Raw genomic sequence first — 16,835 nt, 5'->3', positions numbered from 1 at the left:
AATGAGATTGTTATGATTGAGTAAATGAATATGCCAAATTGCTCAATGTACACGTGGGGTCATGGTGCAGTATATGGTTTATATATCAATAAAGTTTTTTTTTAAATAAAAGTGAACAAGCAGATGAAAGGCCTCTGTGTCAATCTGCCTTTCAAATAAATCTTTAAAAAAATCTACAGAGATCCAATTATCTGTTTCCACAAGAAACATAAAATATAAACAAGATTAAAAACACAGATTAAAAGTACAGGGATGGCCAGGATAGCACTAATCAAAAGAAAGAAGGAACAGCAATGTTGGCTTGGATAGAGCAGACTTAGAGTCTGCTAAGTCATCAGAAATCAAGGGTCAGTTCTCCAAACTCTAACGTGTATGCTCCAAACAACACAGCATCACAGAACTAACACCAGGGCATCTGGAGATGCCAACACCCCCTCCTTGGGTCAGTAGTTGATAAACCCAGCCAGAGAGACTCAGTGAGGATCTAGATGCACAGGGCGATACCACCACCCAGCAGGACCTAGCTGACATGTACATACATGCCTCAGGCAACAACAGAACACGGGTTCTTCTCCAAAGACCCCAGCAGGAAGACAAGTCCCAGCCTGGGAGAGAACCCTTGTAAACCAGACACCTGACAGAGGACTTGTGTGCAGAACAGCTAAAGAACTCTTATGACTCAGTAAGAATCCAGCCGAATCAAACAACTGGCGAAAGACTTGGAGAAACACTCACCCACGAAGTCATGGGCAGAGTGAATGAGCATAGCAAGCATTACTGTCGAAAGCGCAAAGTAAAACCACAGGGAGATGATTATCTACCCACTAGGAGGGCCCTCACCCAAGGACAGACAACACCAAGTGGGTGGAGAAGCCATAACCCTCATACACTGCTGACAGGAAATAAACATCCGTGATCTTAGCAGAAAACCCAGAATTCCACTTGGAGGAATCCATCCAGGAGAGATGAGGAGGGCACACAGAGGCTTACACGTCTGTGTCCATAGAAGCGTGACTCATGGTAGCCAAGATTCAGAAGCCAAATGTCCACCAACAGGCGACTCAGTAATTATTGATCTCATGTCTTTGTTTCCGTAAAGTGTCCAGAAAGGACAGAGAGCAAGCAGGGTAGGGATTGGCCGACGCTGAGGCTGAGGGCGGAGCTGGAAGCAGACTTTCTATTTGGGATGATGGAGATGCTACAGGCTTGAATCCCAGCGAGGGTTGCCCAACCATAAACATTTAATAAAATCCTTGCATTGTTTGCTGACAATGGGTGGGTTTCTGTAGACCATAAATTATATCTCAACACATTTATTTGAAGGGTGTTAACAGGCATTCCTCAGTCCCACCCCCGAATGCTGTTAAGAATTTCTAGATATAAAGTTCACAAATATGCATTTGACTAAGCCCACTCCTATGCAGGAAAAAGGCTCAGGGTCAACTTACCAGGACCCGATCACGTTCTAGATTAAGATGCAATTAACTGGGGGCTAGCACTGTGACGAAGTAGGTAAAGCCGCCGCTTACAGTGCCAGCATCCCATATGGGTGCCAGTTCAAGTCCTGGCTGCTGCACTTCTGATCCAGCTCTCTGCTATGGCCTGGGAAGGCAGTATAAGATGGCCCAAGTCCTTGGACCCCTGCACCCGCGTGGGAGATCTGGAAGAAGCTCCTGGCTCCTGGCTCCTGGCTTCAGATCAGTGCAGCTCTGGCTGTTGTGGCCAATTGGGGAGTGAACCAGCGGATGGAAGACCTGTCTCTCTCTCTCTCGCTCTCTATCTCTCTCTCTCTGCCTCTCCTTCTCTATGTAACTCTTTCAAATAAATAAGTCTTTTTTAAAAAAAGATGCAATTAATTTGTCATAAAATCTATGTTTAAAAAGGCAGGGATCTATTTAAATGAGGGGCTTCCCAAACCAATGTTAGGGGGAATCTCTTTTGAGAGTTAGGAAGAGGGGAACTGCATGTGTCTCCCTCCACACACACAAAACATTGGTTTAGGGGCCAGCGTTGTGGCATAGTGGGTTAAGCCACCATCTGTATTCCATATCGGCACCGGTTTGAGTCCCTGCTGCTCTACTACTGATCCAGCTCTTTGCTGATGCACCTAGTGAAACAATGCAAGATGGCCCAAGAGCTTGGGCCCCTGCATCCACATGCGAGACCCGGAAGAAGCTCTAAGCTCTTAGCTTTGGATTGGCCCAGCTCCAGTTGTTGAGCCATTTGGAGAGTGGACCAGCGGATGGAAGACCTCTCTCCCTGTCCCTCCCTCCCTCCCTTTCAAATAAATAACTTTTTTTTAAAAAAAAAAGTTGGTTTAATTGTCAAAGATAAGCAGGTGTCTCTGTTTCGTATTTTTGCCAAAATTTCTGTATCTCTGATACACTCACATGTGTTTTGACAATGGGGAGAGCTGGCAGCTTGGGAAATGTACAGTTTCTCAGGTTTATTTGGTCAGGGACCTTTTTTCCCTCTGAGGATCAGACCTGCTTTAGCAATCTATGGGAAACCATCCTAGGCCAAGAAAAACCCCAAACTAGAGCTTATCGTGTACTATACTGTCAGTCGAGAGAGGAAACATCACGCCTGTGGAAGTTCCATCCAATGGCAAATCTCAGAATTTGGGGGAATGAAATTCCTCTTGGCTTCCCGACAGACTGATAGGATGGTATTAACACAAGTACACGGGCCAGCGCTGCGGCTCACTAGGCTAATCCTCCGCCTTGCGGCACCGGCACACCAGGTTCTAGTCCCGGTTGGGGCGCTGGATTCTGTCCCGGTTGCTCCTCTTCCAGGCCAGCTCTCTGCTGTGGCCAGGGAGTGCAGTGGAGGATGGCCCAAGTGCTTGGGCCCTGCACCCCATGGGAGACCAGGATAAGTACCTGGCTCTTGCCATCAGATCAGCGCGGCGGCCATTGGAGGGTGAACCAATGGCAAAAGGAAGACCTTTCTCTGTCTCTCTCTCTATCCACTCTGCCTGTCAAAACACACACACACACACACACACACACACGTACACGGACAAACTATGCAGGGCGGCCGCTGGGTGTAGTGGTTAGGACCCCACTCGTGACGTCCATATCCCATGTATCACAGTGCCCGAGTTCAAGTCCAGGCTCTACTCCCGATTCCAGCTTCCTGCCAAGTGCACCCCAGGAAGCACAGCTGGAGCTCAAGCACTTGGGCCCCTACCACACACAGACGGAGTCCCAGGCCTCTGGCTTCGGTCTGGCCCAGCCCTGGCCGCTGCAGCCATTTGGGGAGTGAACCAGTGAATGGAAGACCTCTCTCTCAGTCTCTCCTTTTGTCTTTCTGCCTCTCGAGTACAACAAGTAAACAAAAAACTATGCAAGAAATTCAAAATTCTTTTGCACCAAAATAAATTTAATCTTTCAACTTCCACTCTTCCATGAACTTTCTGAAGCTCCCTCCTATCCTAGGAACCATGACCGTTGAATGCTTTTTAACTTTTCTTTGGCTTTGAGGAGCTATTTATTAAAGTTAGAGCTGAATTCAGAAAGCTTTTTTATTTTTTTAACAGATCAAAAATATATAAAAGCAGAGATACTATGGTGTAAGCAAAGGGTTGCAGTGAGAAGTCAAACTTCTCCCTATTGCTGACTTCACCCCAAATTCTGGTCCCCCGAAGAATCCGCAGGGTTCCAGAGAGTTTCCCCTGAAAAGCAGGATGCTTGTTCACCACTGACATGTGCAGGTCACGGCCAGCACGTTGCCTCCCAGGTTAAGCTGCCACCTGCAGCGCTAGCACAGGCGCTGGTTCGAGTCCCGTCTGCTCCACTTTCAATTCAGCTCCCTGCTAATGCTCCTGGGAAAGCAGTAGAAGATGGCCCAAGTGCTTGGGCCCCTGCACCCATGTGGGAGACCCAGATGAAGCTCTGGGCTCCTGACTTTGGCCTGGCTCAGCTCAGGCTCTTATGGCCATTTGGTGAGTGAACCGGTGGACAGAAGACCTCTTTCTCCATCTCTCCCTCTCTCTATATAAATCTTTCAGAAATAAAGAAACCTGCAGGACTCTGTACTTGACCTTCGCACCAGAAATCTGAGGCCCACGGAAAGCGACTCAAGTTCTTGGTGCTGATGCAGGCTTGTTAAGGATCTGACCTATTAATCATTGCTGTGGTGGGGCTGAACAGGAGGAGCTAAGTGGGGGTGACACAGCACAGGAGAGAAAATGTTGGTTTCAGGACAGGCCATCAGCAAGGAAGAAGCCAGAGGGTAGGGATGTAGACACATCAGGAAAAAAAAAAAAGATTCTGTTCTAGAACTCGTTCTCAGTATATATTTTAAGCTGCAAATACTACTATTCCCACCAGTGGTTAGAAAACGCTGCTCTCCGCACACCAGCCCACCTGGGATGCATGGTTTGGCGCAAGAGAGATCAGCATTGCAGAAAAAGCCAGGGGTTCAGGGGGTACCCTAGGAAGTGAAGATTTCCTCCTGTTTGTGGGGAGCAACTCGGACTAGACTGAGTTACTGGAATTAAGACTTATTCTATGCATCTGCTCTCCCACAATATGGCACTGGGAGAGGAGTAAACAACTTCTACACAGCTGCCTCCAGTTTGACCAATAACCTGCAGGAGCTGATCCTGCTCCTGATTGGAGGAGAGCAGCGTACTCAGCGTGTGGGTAGCAGAGTTGGGATTGGTGGAAGAGGACTATAAAGGAGGAGAGAGACAACATGCACCAAGAACATCCGGATAACATCTGAGCAGCCCCCGAGAGAGCCGGCCGGCGGTGTGCCACTCCCCCGCGGACGTGGGGAAAGTGGCAGGGGGAACCGCCCTTCCACGGAGGTGGAAGGATCGGCAGCCAACCCGGGAAGAACCAGCAGCAAACCCGGGGAGGGCCGAGCAGACGAAAGAACAGCGCAGGGTCCTGTGTTCTTCCTCCACAAAGAGGGGGAGCAACATAATGGTGCCGTGACTCGGATAGGAAGCCTAGGAGCGACACTGTTCCTCCCTGGTTAACTGGGACACAAACCCACGCTTTCCTGGCATGATCATCTGTAGGGGACCCTGTAGTCTCCAGACTGTGACAGAACAGCGACACACACACATAGCCTTTGAACATCCCACCTGAACACACACGCAGGTAAACCGCTCGGCACACGCCCAGACTCAGTCCATCCCCAATTTGCTGTCCGACACCACTTCTCTCCGCCACCATGAAAAGGGACTCGGGCGTCTCACACGATTCACGCGCGTGGGCGGGCCAGCCCAGCTCACTCACTCACCTGTCCACGATGATGCCATGCGGTATGAGCACATACTCCAGGTCGCCGGAATAGTGCTGCGGGTACGTGAACAAGTTCAAGTCGTAGCCAGGCCAATTGTCCTTAATCTGTAAGAAGCGAATCATTTCAGTGAGGGTGTTCTGCACTGGGAATTCATCTCGAATCAAACAACGGAAAGGGTATCATTTGGAACACAGACAACTGAACACAGGGAATTAGACCCTCTCTCTCCCCCAAGGAAGGGCTCCCTGGGGCCGGGCTGCTTGTCTGCTACAGCCTGATATTTGTTTATGACAACAGATACTTACAATGACCTAATACAGGACTTGGCATTGAAGGAGAGACAGCACTCCACTCCTGAGTCTCGACAGTGTAGTTAAGAATATAAACTCAGAGTCTCATGGCAAACCTGCCAGGACTATTTATATAAGTAAACATGGGATTTATATATAAAATTGTCACAAATATACCACCATAAAGAGTAACTGTATACTACGTAGAAGATCATGTTACATTAATATATGCATTTTTATATAGGCTATTACATTTCTGCTTGCTCTAAGTACCTCATCTGCCTGAAAAAGATTATCAATTAAAAGCGCATCATTGGGGCAGCGCTGTGGTATAGTGGGTAGAGCTCCTATCTGCAGTGCCAGCACCCTATATGGGCACCGGTTCGAGTCCCGGCTGCTCCATTTCTGATCCAGCTCTCTGCTGTGGCCTGGGAAAGCAGTAGATGATGACCCAAGTGCTTGGGCTCCTGCATCAGTGTGGGAAGACCCAGAAGAAGCTCCTGGTTCCTGGCTTAGGATTGGCGCAGATCTGGCTGTTGCGGCCATCTGGGGAATGAACCAGTGGATGAAGACTTTTTTCTCTCTCTCTGCCTTTCAATTAAATAAATATTTTTTTAAACAAAAGTCCACTATCAGGGCCAGCACTGTGGCAGTGGGTTAAGCAGCCACCTGCGATGCCAGCATTCCATTCCAGCTTTCTGCTAACGCACACTTGGAGGCTGCAGCCGAGGACTCGAGTAGCTGGGCCCCGGCCATCGCGTGGGAGACCTGGATTGAGCGCCTCAATGCCGGCTTCAGCCTGGCCCAGGCCCAGCTGTAGTAGGCACTGGGGAGTGAACCAGCACATGGGAGCTCTGTCTCTCTCTGCCATTCAAATAAATAACTTGATTTAAAAAAATAACTTAATGAGACTGGAATGGCCCAGTAATTAAAGCAAAGGTTTTGAAAGGCATATTCATGTGGGCACTTGAGCCAGGGCTACCGGGGAAGCGCCGGCCTAGCCTAGAAAATGGACCTGTTTGTAGCACGGACCGGGGGCAGCCTTCCGCTGCCCCTGCACTCCAGGCATGCGGGTTAGGCTTAGAACAGGCAGCAGGAGGGCAGAAAAGGAAGCCGGGTGGTCACGGAACACAGAGAGCAACGGAAGGGCCACACGCTCAGGGCAAGCCACACCCCAGCTATATTCTCAACTGGCTTTCTTCAAAGTCTCTGCACACCTGCGCCCGACTGTCCAGCCCTGAGCTGTCCAGGCCTTTCCTAACGCAGACCACGCTCCTCCCAGCACAACTCCCCACACCATCCCCTCTGCAGCAGGTGCTTCCCTCACGACAGGACAGGGCCCTTCTGAGCTATGGAGCGATCCGGGTTTCCTTCACTGCTCCGTCTGGTGCGCTGACCTTGCTCCCTCCACCTCTAATCCAAACCCTACCCCACCCCTGCGCTCACTCCCTCCACCTCTGTAATCCAAACCCTACCCCACCCCTGCGCTCACTCCCTCCACCTCTAATCCAAACCATACCCCACCCCTGCACTCACTCCCTCCACCTCTGTAATCCAAACCCTACCCCACCCCTGCGCTCACTCCCTCCACCTCTGTAATCCAAACCCTATCCCTCACCCCTGCACTCACTCCCTCTACCTCTAATACAAACCCTACCCCTCACCCCTGCACTCACTCCCTCTACCTCTAATCCAAACCCTACCCCACCCCTGCGCTCACTCCCTCCACCTCTGTAATCCAAACCCTATCCCTCACCCCTGCACTCCCTCTACCTCTAATCCAAACCCTACCCCTCACCCCTGCACTCACTCCCTCCACCTCTAATGCAAACCCTACCCCACCCCTGCGCTCACTCCCTCCACCTCTGTAATCCTAATCCTACCTCACCCCTGCACTCACTCCCTCCACCTCTGTAATCCAAACCCTACCCCTCACCCCTGCACTCACTCCCTCCACCTCTGTAATCCAAACCCTACCCCACCCCTGCACTCACTCCCTCCACCTCTGTAATCCAAACCATACCCCACCCCTGCGCTCACTCCCTCCACCTCTGTAATCCAAACCCTACCCCACCCCTGCGCTCACTCCCTCCACCTCTGTAATGCAAACCCTACCCCACCCCTGCGCTCACTCCCTCCACCTCTGTAATCCAAACCCTACCCCTCACTCCTACACTCATTCCCTCCACCTCTAATCCAAACCCTACCCCTCACTCCTGCACTCACTCCCTCCACCTCTGTAATCCAAACCCTACCCCTCACCCCTGCACTCACTCCCTCCACCTCTGTAATCCAAACCCTACCCCACCCCTGCACTCACTCCCTCCACCTCTGTAATCCAAACCATACCCCACCCCTGCGCTCACTCCCTCCACCTCTGTAATCCAAACCCTACCCCTCACTCCTACACTCATTCCCTCCACCTCTAATCCAAACCCTACCCCTCACTCCTGCACTCACTCCCTCCACCTCTGTAATCCAAACCCTAGCCCTCACCCCTGCACTCACTCCCTCCACCTCTGTAATCCAAACCCTAGCCCTCACCCCTGCACTCACTCCCTCCACCTCTGTAATCCAAACCCTACCCCACCCCTGCACTCACTCCCTCCACCTCTGTAATCCAAACCATACCCCACCCCTGCGCTCACTCCCTCCACCTCTGTAATCCAAACCATACCCCACCCCTGCGCTCACTCCCTCCACCTCTGTAATCCAAACCCTACCCCACCCCTGCGCTCACTCCCTCCACCTCTGTAATCCAAACCCTACCCCACCCCTGCACTCACTCCTTCCACCTCTAATCCAAACCCTACCCCACCCCTGCGCTCACTCCCTCCACCTCTGTAATCCAAACCATACCCCACCCCTGCACTCACTCCCTCCACCTCTGTAATCCAAACCCTACCCCACCCCTGCGCTCACTCCCTCCACCTCTGTAATCCAAACCCTACCCCACCCCTGCGCTCACTCCCTCCACCTCTGTAATCCAAACCCTACCCCACCCCTGCGCTCACTCCCTCCACCTCTGTAATCCAAACCCTACCCCACCCCTGCACTCACTCCCTCCACCTCTGTAATCCAAACCCTATCCCTCACTCCTGCACTCACTCCCTCCACCTCTAATCCAAACCCTACCCCTCACTCCTACACTCATTCCCTCCACCTCTAATCCAAACCCTACCCCTCACTCCTGCACTCACTCCCTCCACCTCTGTAATCCAAACCCTAGCCCTCACCCCTGCACTCACTCCCTCCACCTCTGTAATCCAAACCCTACCCCACCCCTGCACTCACTCCCTCCACCTCTGTAATCCAAACCCTACCCCACCCCTGCACTCACTCCCTCCACCTCTGTAATCCAAACCCTACCCCACCCCTGCATTCAACCCCTCCACCTCTGCAATCCAAACCATACCCCACCCCTGCACTCACTCCCTCCACCTCTGTAATCCAAACCCTACCCCACCCCTGCGCTCACTCCCTCCACCTCTGTAATCCAAACCCTATCCCTCACCCCTGCACTCACTCCCTCTACCTCTAATCCAAACCCTACCCCTCACCCCTGCACTCACTCCCTCCACCTCTAATGCAAACCCTACCCCACCCCTGCGCTCACTCCCTCCACCTCTGTAATCCTAATCCTACCTCACCCCTGCACTCACTCCCTCCACCTCTGTAATCCAAACCCTACCCCTCACCCCTGCACTCACTCCCTCCACCTCTAATGCAAACCCTACCCCACCCCTGCACTCACTCCCTCCACCTCTAATCCAAACCCTACCCCTCACTCCTGCACTCACTCCCTCCACCTCTGTAATCCAAACCCTACCCCACCCCTGCACTCACTCCCTCCACCTCTGTAATCCAAACCCTACCCCACCCCTGCGCTCACTCCCTCCACCTCTGTAATCCAAACCATACCCCACCCCTGCGCTCACTCCCTCCACCTCTGTAATCCAAACCCTACCCCACCCCTGCATTCAATCCCTCCACCTCTGCAATCCAAACCATACCCCACCCCTGCACTCACTCCCTCCACCTCTGTAATCCAAACCATACCCCACCCCTGCACTCACTCCCTCCACCTCTGTAATCCAAACCCTACCCCTCACCCCTGCGCTCACTCCCTCCACCTCTGTAATCCAAACCCTACCCCACCCCTGCGCTCACTCCCTCCACCTCTGTAATGCAAACCCTACCCCACCCCCTCCACCTCTGTAATCCAAACCCTATCCCTAACCCTGCACTCACTCCCTCCACCTCTGTAATCCTAACCCCACCCCTGCCCTTGCTCCCTCCACCTCTGTACTCCAAACCCTACCCCCCGAACCCTGTTTCCCAAATGCCTGGTTGTCCTTGCAGCTCTGTTCTAGGGGAGAACACAGTTGAGGCTCCCTGAGAAGACGCCACCCCTCCACCCCCGCAGCCTCTCGCTCTCCACCCTGTCTGCTGCTGTGCTTCGAGAGCCCGCTCCCTGCTCCACGGAGTGCTGGACACCTCCCTGCTCACCACACACTCCTCCTCACACAGGACTCAGTTCCCCTCACTGGGGTTTTGGAAGGGGAGCTCCTGGGCCAGCCCTCACCCACTCCCAGCGAGGGGACGCTGGAATGCCCACCAACGCTGACTCGTGTTACTTGTGCCCTCTTGGTAAGGGGCAGCTCATCCATCCAGCTGCTCAAACCAAAACCTGGGAGATGCCACGGACTCCTCTCCATCCCCTCATGCAATACATCAGCTGATTCTATCCACAGTGCCTTCAAAATTTCACTATGCCTGGGGTTGGGGGTGGGAGGTATGGGGTGTTCAGAAAAGTAGTTAAGATGCCTGCACTGGGGCCAGCGTTGTGGCGTAGTAGGTAAAGCCGCCGCCTGCACTGACATATGGGTGCCAGTTTGAGTCCCAGCTGCTCCACTTCCAATCCAGCTCTCTGCTATGGCCTGAGAAAGCAGAAGATGGCCCAAGTCCTTGGGCCCCTGCACCCACATGGGAGACCTGGAGGAGGCTCCTGGCTTCGGATCAGTACAGCTCTAGCCACTGTGGCCAACTGGGGAGTAAACCAGCAGATGGAAGATCTCTCTCTCTGCCTCTCCTACTCTGTGTAACTCTTTCAAGTAAATAAAAAATAAAAATAAAATTAAAAAGATGCCTGCATCCCATATCCAAGTGCCTAGCTTCAAGTTCATGTCTGTTTCCGATTCCTGCTTCCTGCTAATGCACATCCCTGACACCCACATAGGAGACCTGGATGGAGTTCCTGGCTCCTGGTTGTAGCTTGGCCCTGGTTATTGTGGACAGTTGGTGAGTGAACCAACAGATAGATGATCTCTCTCACTAAATAAATAACCAAAAATATTTTAACCAGGCACACCTCTCAGCCCCTTCACCCCACCCGGGTGCATGCCAGCATCATTCTCCCTGGGCGAGCACCGTAGCTGCTGGCTTGTATGCTGGCTTCCGCTCTCACAGCCCCTCCACGGTGTGGCCAGAGGGCTTCTGTAAAAACGTGCCTCGTATCCGCACAGCCTCCGACTTTAAGGCTCTCTCATTTTCACTCTGAGCAAACTCGGGGGTCATCACCAGGCCCCACAAGAGTCTACCTCCCCCACCTGGTGCCCAGGCACCCTCTCCCTCCCAGCTCCAGCACCATTCTCCCTGCTGGTTCTGTATTCTGCCAGCCTTATTCCTGCCTCCCAAGCCTGGCACCTGCCATTTCTTTTAGCCTACAATCCTCTTGCCCTAATGTCCTCATGGCTGGCTCACTTCTCCCCAGACTTCACTATGCTGAGACCTTCCCCGGCTACATCCGAACAATGCCCCTCTCCCCACTCACCTCTGCATGGCTCTCTCCAGCTAAACTGTCCTCTCAGCATGTATTCCCACTGCATGTGAGTGTGTGCGTGTACATGCACACACTTGTACATGCCACAAACTAGATGATTACGTTATTCACTTGCTTTCACCTCGCCACGCCTCCTCCCACTGCCCGTGCCTTTCTGCAAAGACCTTACCTTACTCATTGTTGAATGCCCAGTGCCCAGAACACGTACTCAAACTTCACCGAATTAATAGCACAGCCTCCATCCACAGGCTACCCAACTACCTGATCTTGAGCCTCAAGCCTCGGCTTGTCTCCGTGTGATAAAGCTCACCACTGTAGAAACCTCTGGACATACCTGTATCTACCACACCCAAGGGCAGGCTGATGGCCACACGGGCTGATGTCAGCAACCTACTCGACAAAGATCCCATTACTGCTTCCCAAGCCAGCAGACTGGGGAGTGGGAGATTTGACTGCACAGAGCAGCTCTGGCCCTCACCCTGAGAATTCCTCAGGTTTGCCACACCCTCCAGCACCACAGTGGTTGGTCAGAGCCTTGCCTACCAGCTGTGTAAGATCAGGTCACAGCAAAGCCTATCCAAGAACGCTGACCAGGTACCGGGTTACAGGGAGCGTCTCCAAGGTCACAGTGTTTTCACACACACACACACACACACAACTCATTCTCTTCCTAGACCCCCTCCTTGGGGCAGGTAGGGGGTGCATTAACTAGTGGTCCTCTGAGCCCCCTCCTCCCGCCATGCAAGTCCTTACTGCCCCTGCTCTGGTCGGATCTCTGCAACCACTCCACCCCAAGTTCAAGAGCCTGGCTCCAACACTACTTCCCCATTCTGAGACTCGGTTTCTTCTTTTAAACAAGACCCAAATGAAACCTATGGGTGGAGAATGCAAGGAGACTAAACAGTGCACTTAGAGCACCTAGTACCTGGTATATAATAAGCACTTAACAAACGATGCCAAAAAAAAGATGACAAGAATGCCAAAAATGAGTGCCTGGAGGGCACAAAGATAAGAAATAACACAGGCCTCAGCATAAAAGCCCCAGCAGTCTCCCACAGCCCAGAGAGCCACAGTGGATGGCAGGGGCACGGGAGCCTGACACGCCTGGGCCAGGTTCTGGCACAAGACTATTTCCAAGTCTCAGCGCACTCAGCAATAAGACGAAGTCCCGTGGCCACTCTGCAGATTAACGGAGATAAAGGATATCAGACGCCTATCTGTGTCTGGTCTACAGCAATTATGCCATAAATGCTCATGCTTTGATGGATTAGCACAAGATCACTGAATTACAAAGCACATGTTTTTATTCACTTCAACAGGTGCATCAAACTCACTGCCAGCCTTCCCGCCCTAATGAAGGCTGTGGTGCTCTGAAGCTGTTCTGCAATTCAGATTGGCCATTATTTCCAATTAAATTAAAAAAAAAAAAAAGCATTTCTATTGTTGCGAGGAAGGATCTTCCGGCTTACACTCTGTCATCCTTACCAATGTGGGCAAATCGTGTTGAGGATTAGGCTAAACCTGGAGGAACAGAGCTGGCCACAAACTAGATGATTACGTTATTCACTTGCTTTTAAAAAATCCAAACAAGACATCCTTAAACAGTTCCAGTTTCACAGATAATGCGTCCTAAGTTTATTCAGCACAATGCTTGCTCTGTTCAAAACAGCAATGCAACGTCAAGCTGGGAGAGTGACAAACACATCGCCAAGGCATTTTATACAACATCCAGATCCCAGAGCTCTCTCATTTCGAGATCTACTGCAAACCTTTCTGAGTCATTCAAAATAAATTTTTTTTTGCTGAGAATACCTGTTGCATTGTTTTTCCAGATTTTCCCCACTCGGAAAGACAGAGAGGCAGCTTAGCCCAGCTCTCCTCCTGCAGGCAGGGCTGCTGGGGATCAGGTTCACGACTACTAGCCCAGCCCCAGAGCCAGGGAGCAGGGTGCACTGTGGTGGGCGGCTGCTTCAGAAACACGCGTTTGAACAGCCGGGTCTATGTGGTTTGCTGAGAGAAGACCCCCAGGTTCTGCACCCACAGGAGCGAGGCGGGCCCACAGGTACCACCTGCCATCTTGAAGGTTTTGCTCTGCTGGGGCGTTCAACACCCACCGAGGCAATACTTTCGGCAACCTGTTGAAGCTGGGTTTGGGCAGATTACCTACACCTGACACAGCTTCCTGGGGCTGGAGACAGCAGCAGGGAGCCAACTCTCACAGAAGCACAACCATGGTTTCCAATTCTTCTCATTCCAATCAGACTCGCTCGTGCAGGGACTTACTAGGGCTCTTTTGAGAATGCTTTGGTAAAAACCAAACCAACCAAATAACCAATAACCTGACTCCCAAAAGCCAGGTGGACAGAGATCTTCACCTCTAAGAAGTGACTACACCAGCCCCAGATCAAGTGACAGGCCGACTCTGCTCTCAGCATCTGGACCACGTACCCTAGGTAGGGACGTGGATCTGTTACCACTTGTTCATGAGTGCTAAGGCGCTGTCCCCTCAGCTCAGTTGCAGCCACCTGCAGGCAAGGGGTCTCCTGAATCTCTCATTCCCGCTGCCTCCTGACAATCTACGCTCTCGTCTCTGCCTCCACCCTTTGGCCCGGTTCCCCTAGCCATCTTCTTCACCACGTCTCTGCCAACTCACTTGCATTTCTGGACACGTCCTTGGGTAATTTATCCAATACCTACACTGATCCTGCCAACTACTCTATCCTGTTGCTCCTGCACCTGCCTCTCCTCAAACTATTCCTATGTATTAGAGAGACAGACACCTAGACTGAGAAAGCTCCTATAGGCCGGTTCACTTCCCCAGCGACCACAACCACCTGACTGCAAGCGAAACCAGGAGCCAGCAACTTAGTCTAGGTTCTCCCACCTGACTGCAAGCAGGGACTCAACCAATGGAGCCATCACCTGGTGCATCGAAGGCTCTTCATTGCGGGAGGCTGGAATTGGGAGCTGGAGCCATCAAATGAACCCACGTACCACAATATGGGGATGCAGGTGTGTCCACTGCTAGACCAAATCGGCAGCTTCACACCAGCAAGACAGCTACAGTGGTCCTTCCCAAGGGTGCCAGCTCTGAAATTCTCTCCAGGGATTCCAGCCTCCTGGGCAGCAGAGGAGCCGGAAGCTGGCTCAATCCTGCCTCTACCACTTGCTGGTATTTGCTATTCTGTGTCTCGGTTTACTCCTGTGGAAACTGGAAAGCATAACCGACCCACCTACAGATTCGTGAGGACGACAGTAACGACCCGGCGAAAGCACAGTAAACACTCAATAAATGCATGCGACCAACACCTGCCCCCTTTCCTCACTGGTACCAAAACTTCCATTTGGTCTTTGCATCCCCCATTTGGTCTTTGCATCCCATCCTGGAGGGCTGTCTTCCCGGACAATTCACCGCGTCCAGTTCTCTCTCCTTCCGGACCCTGGCTGCCAGGCCCTTCTGCCCACCGGCACTGTGCACTCCCTCCGAACTCCATCTGCCTGCTTTTGTCTGTCTTAGGGCGATCTAAGGATCCCAAGCTCTCCTGGGACCAGACCGCTTACCCGTGGGTGATTTCCAACCTCAGAGCGGCCGCACGAACTGTAGCAATATCCACGCTGCCCATTTGTGCTCACGGGCAGATGGGCTGTGCGTCACAGCGAGGCCTCGCCCCTCCTTGACCACCCTCACCCCCACTCACAGCCGCCAGCCCAGCTTAAACCGCTCCTGGGGAGGCCGCACAGCGGTGGGGGGGGGGGCGGTCTCCAGCTGGACCCCAGCGCCTGATCCCAGACACCCAGGGGGTGGGGGGCGTCTGGCGGACACGGTCGAGGGCTGGCGGGCAGGGCTACACAGGCTGGGCTCTGGGGACCCCCAGCACGGGCACAGGCGGCGCACAGCGCCCCACGCCCCCACGGTATCCGCGGTAGAAACGCGCCTTGCAGACCGCGCCGGGCAGCTGAGTTTGCGCACGGGAGCGAGAGCCCATCTGCGGAGAGGAACAAAGCGGAGCCGCGCTCCTCCACCCACCCCGCCGCGCCACGGAGGGCTCCCCGGGGGGCGCGCCCGGCTCGGCCCGCCGCGGGGACTCGGCATTTACCACGACGCCGCGCCCGCCGCCTGGCGCCTCCTCGCCGCTCCCGGCCATGTTCCTCGCGGGCAGAGCGGGAAGGAAGGGTCGGGGGGCGGGGATGCAGCCGCCCCGCCCCGAGCCCTCCGGCGGAGGGAAAGCCGGGGCTGGCGCCGCTCCAGCCGGCCGGGAGCAGCTGCAGAGCCGGCGCGCCGCACCTGAGCGCGGGCCCCCGGGCGCGTCCCGCGGGACTCGGCGCGCACGGACGGGGCGGGATCACGCCGGGCGGCGTCCCCGGCTCCCAGGTGTGCAGGATGCGCGCTCGAAGCCGAGAGAGCCGCGCTCGCCTCTGCGCGGGGTGGGGGCTCCCGCGTGGCCGTCTTGGGTCTGCGAGACGCCCGGGCGGTCACGGGCTGGACGGCGGGGCGCGGGGCTCCCCGGTGGCCCGCAGCCGCCCCGGGGAGGCTCAAAAACGTGGCTGTGCGCTGGGCCCAGGCACCTGGGGGAGCTGGACTGGAAATGCTAAAGAGCCGGGTCTGCGGCCCATTGAGGCGTAAACCCCACCAGGCTCGCGATTAAACAAATGTTGCATCCTTGGAACACAATTAAGATACATTCTATGAAGGCCCGACCAAGGAACAGACAGGGTTGTGTGTGTGTGTGTGTGTGTGTGTGTGTGTATTTTTAAGTCAGATTCATTTTTGTTCATTTTCTTTGTATGTGTCGGTAATTATTTTGTGCAATCTGACTACATAAAGTCGCACTTTTTAATCACAAAAAGTATTTGCAAAGACTGGTATCCAAGAACAGCAATGCATTTTTTTTTAAAATCCAGCTTTGATTTTTCATCTTGCAGGATGAGGATTTAGAAGCCAAATGCTTTTTGAATCTCAGATTTGTGGATTTGTGCTACATATCTAGTGGGATGGGTTTGGATTATTATTCCACGTTTTTTTTTTTAATTCAGAGGATTTTAACCGTTTTCTTACCTGCATATGTTGTGATTAGCATGAAATATGCAAGATACTCCTTTGAAAAAAGTGCTACAAAGGTGTAAGGGATTATTAATCTGATTTGCTGTGAAAATGTGAGAGCAAATGTTTGTAAATTATTCCATGTGGAAATTACAGGGCCTCGCCTCCTTTTTTAAGATTTATTTTTATGTATTTGAAATGCAGAATGAGAAAGGAGAGGACAGAGAGCTTCCATCTGCTTGTTCACTCCCCACATGGCTGCATCGGCTGGGGCTGGGCCAGACAGAAGCCAGCAACAAAGACCTCCATCCAGGTCTCCCACGTGGGTGCAGGGGCCCAAGCACTTGGGCCATCCTCTGCTGCCTTTCCTGGCGCATTAGCAGGGAGCTGGATTGGAAGCTGA

At 53.0% G+C, this 16,835-nt stretch overlaps 1 protein-coding gene across 19 annotated transcripts in view; it reads right to left on the bottom strand.

The window, feature by feature from the left end:
* PRTFDC1 (phosphoribosyl transferase domain containing 1) overlaps positions 1–15,666 on the bottom strand; it is a 90,897-nt gene extending 75,231 nt beyond the window's left edge. For 10 of the 19 annotated variants that reach the window (XR_016219877.1, XR_007909775.3, XM_089312434.1 and 7 more), the window contains exons 1-2: positions 15,419–15,666; positions 5,257–5,363 (exon numbers count right to left, since the gene is read on the bottom strand). Coding sequence is in view for 14 of the 19 variants with exons in the window: in XM_089312434.1 (XP_089168560.1) it covers positions 5,257–5,363; positions 15,419–15,484 (173 nt within the window). In the remaining 5 variants the exon portion in view is untranslated. Of the gene's footprint in view, positions 1–5,256; positions 5,364–13,203; positions 13,469–14,275; positions 14,435–14,952; positions 15,113–15,418 lie in introns of those variants that run through there. The other 9 variants (XM_089312436.1, XM_089312442.1, XM_051821004.3 and 6 more) reach the window with 8 other exon arrangements.
* Between the last annotated feature and the right edge of the window lie 1,169 nt (positions 15,667–16,835).

The sequence above is a fragment of the Oryctolagus cuniculus genome, chromosome 13, assembly GCF_051225735.1.
Source record: "Oryctolagus cuniculus isolate XC-2025 breed Fujian yellow rabbit chromosome 13, ASM5122573v1, whole genome shotgun sequence".
NCBI lineage: Eukaryota > Metazoa > Chordata > Mammalia > Lagomorpha > Leporidae > Oryctolagus > Oryctolagus cuniculus.
This window is presented reverse-complemented; position numbering and strand designations above follow the sequence as displayed.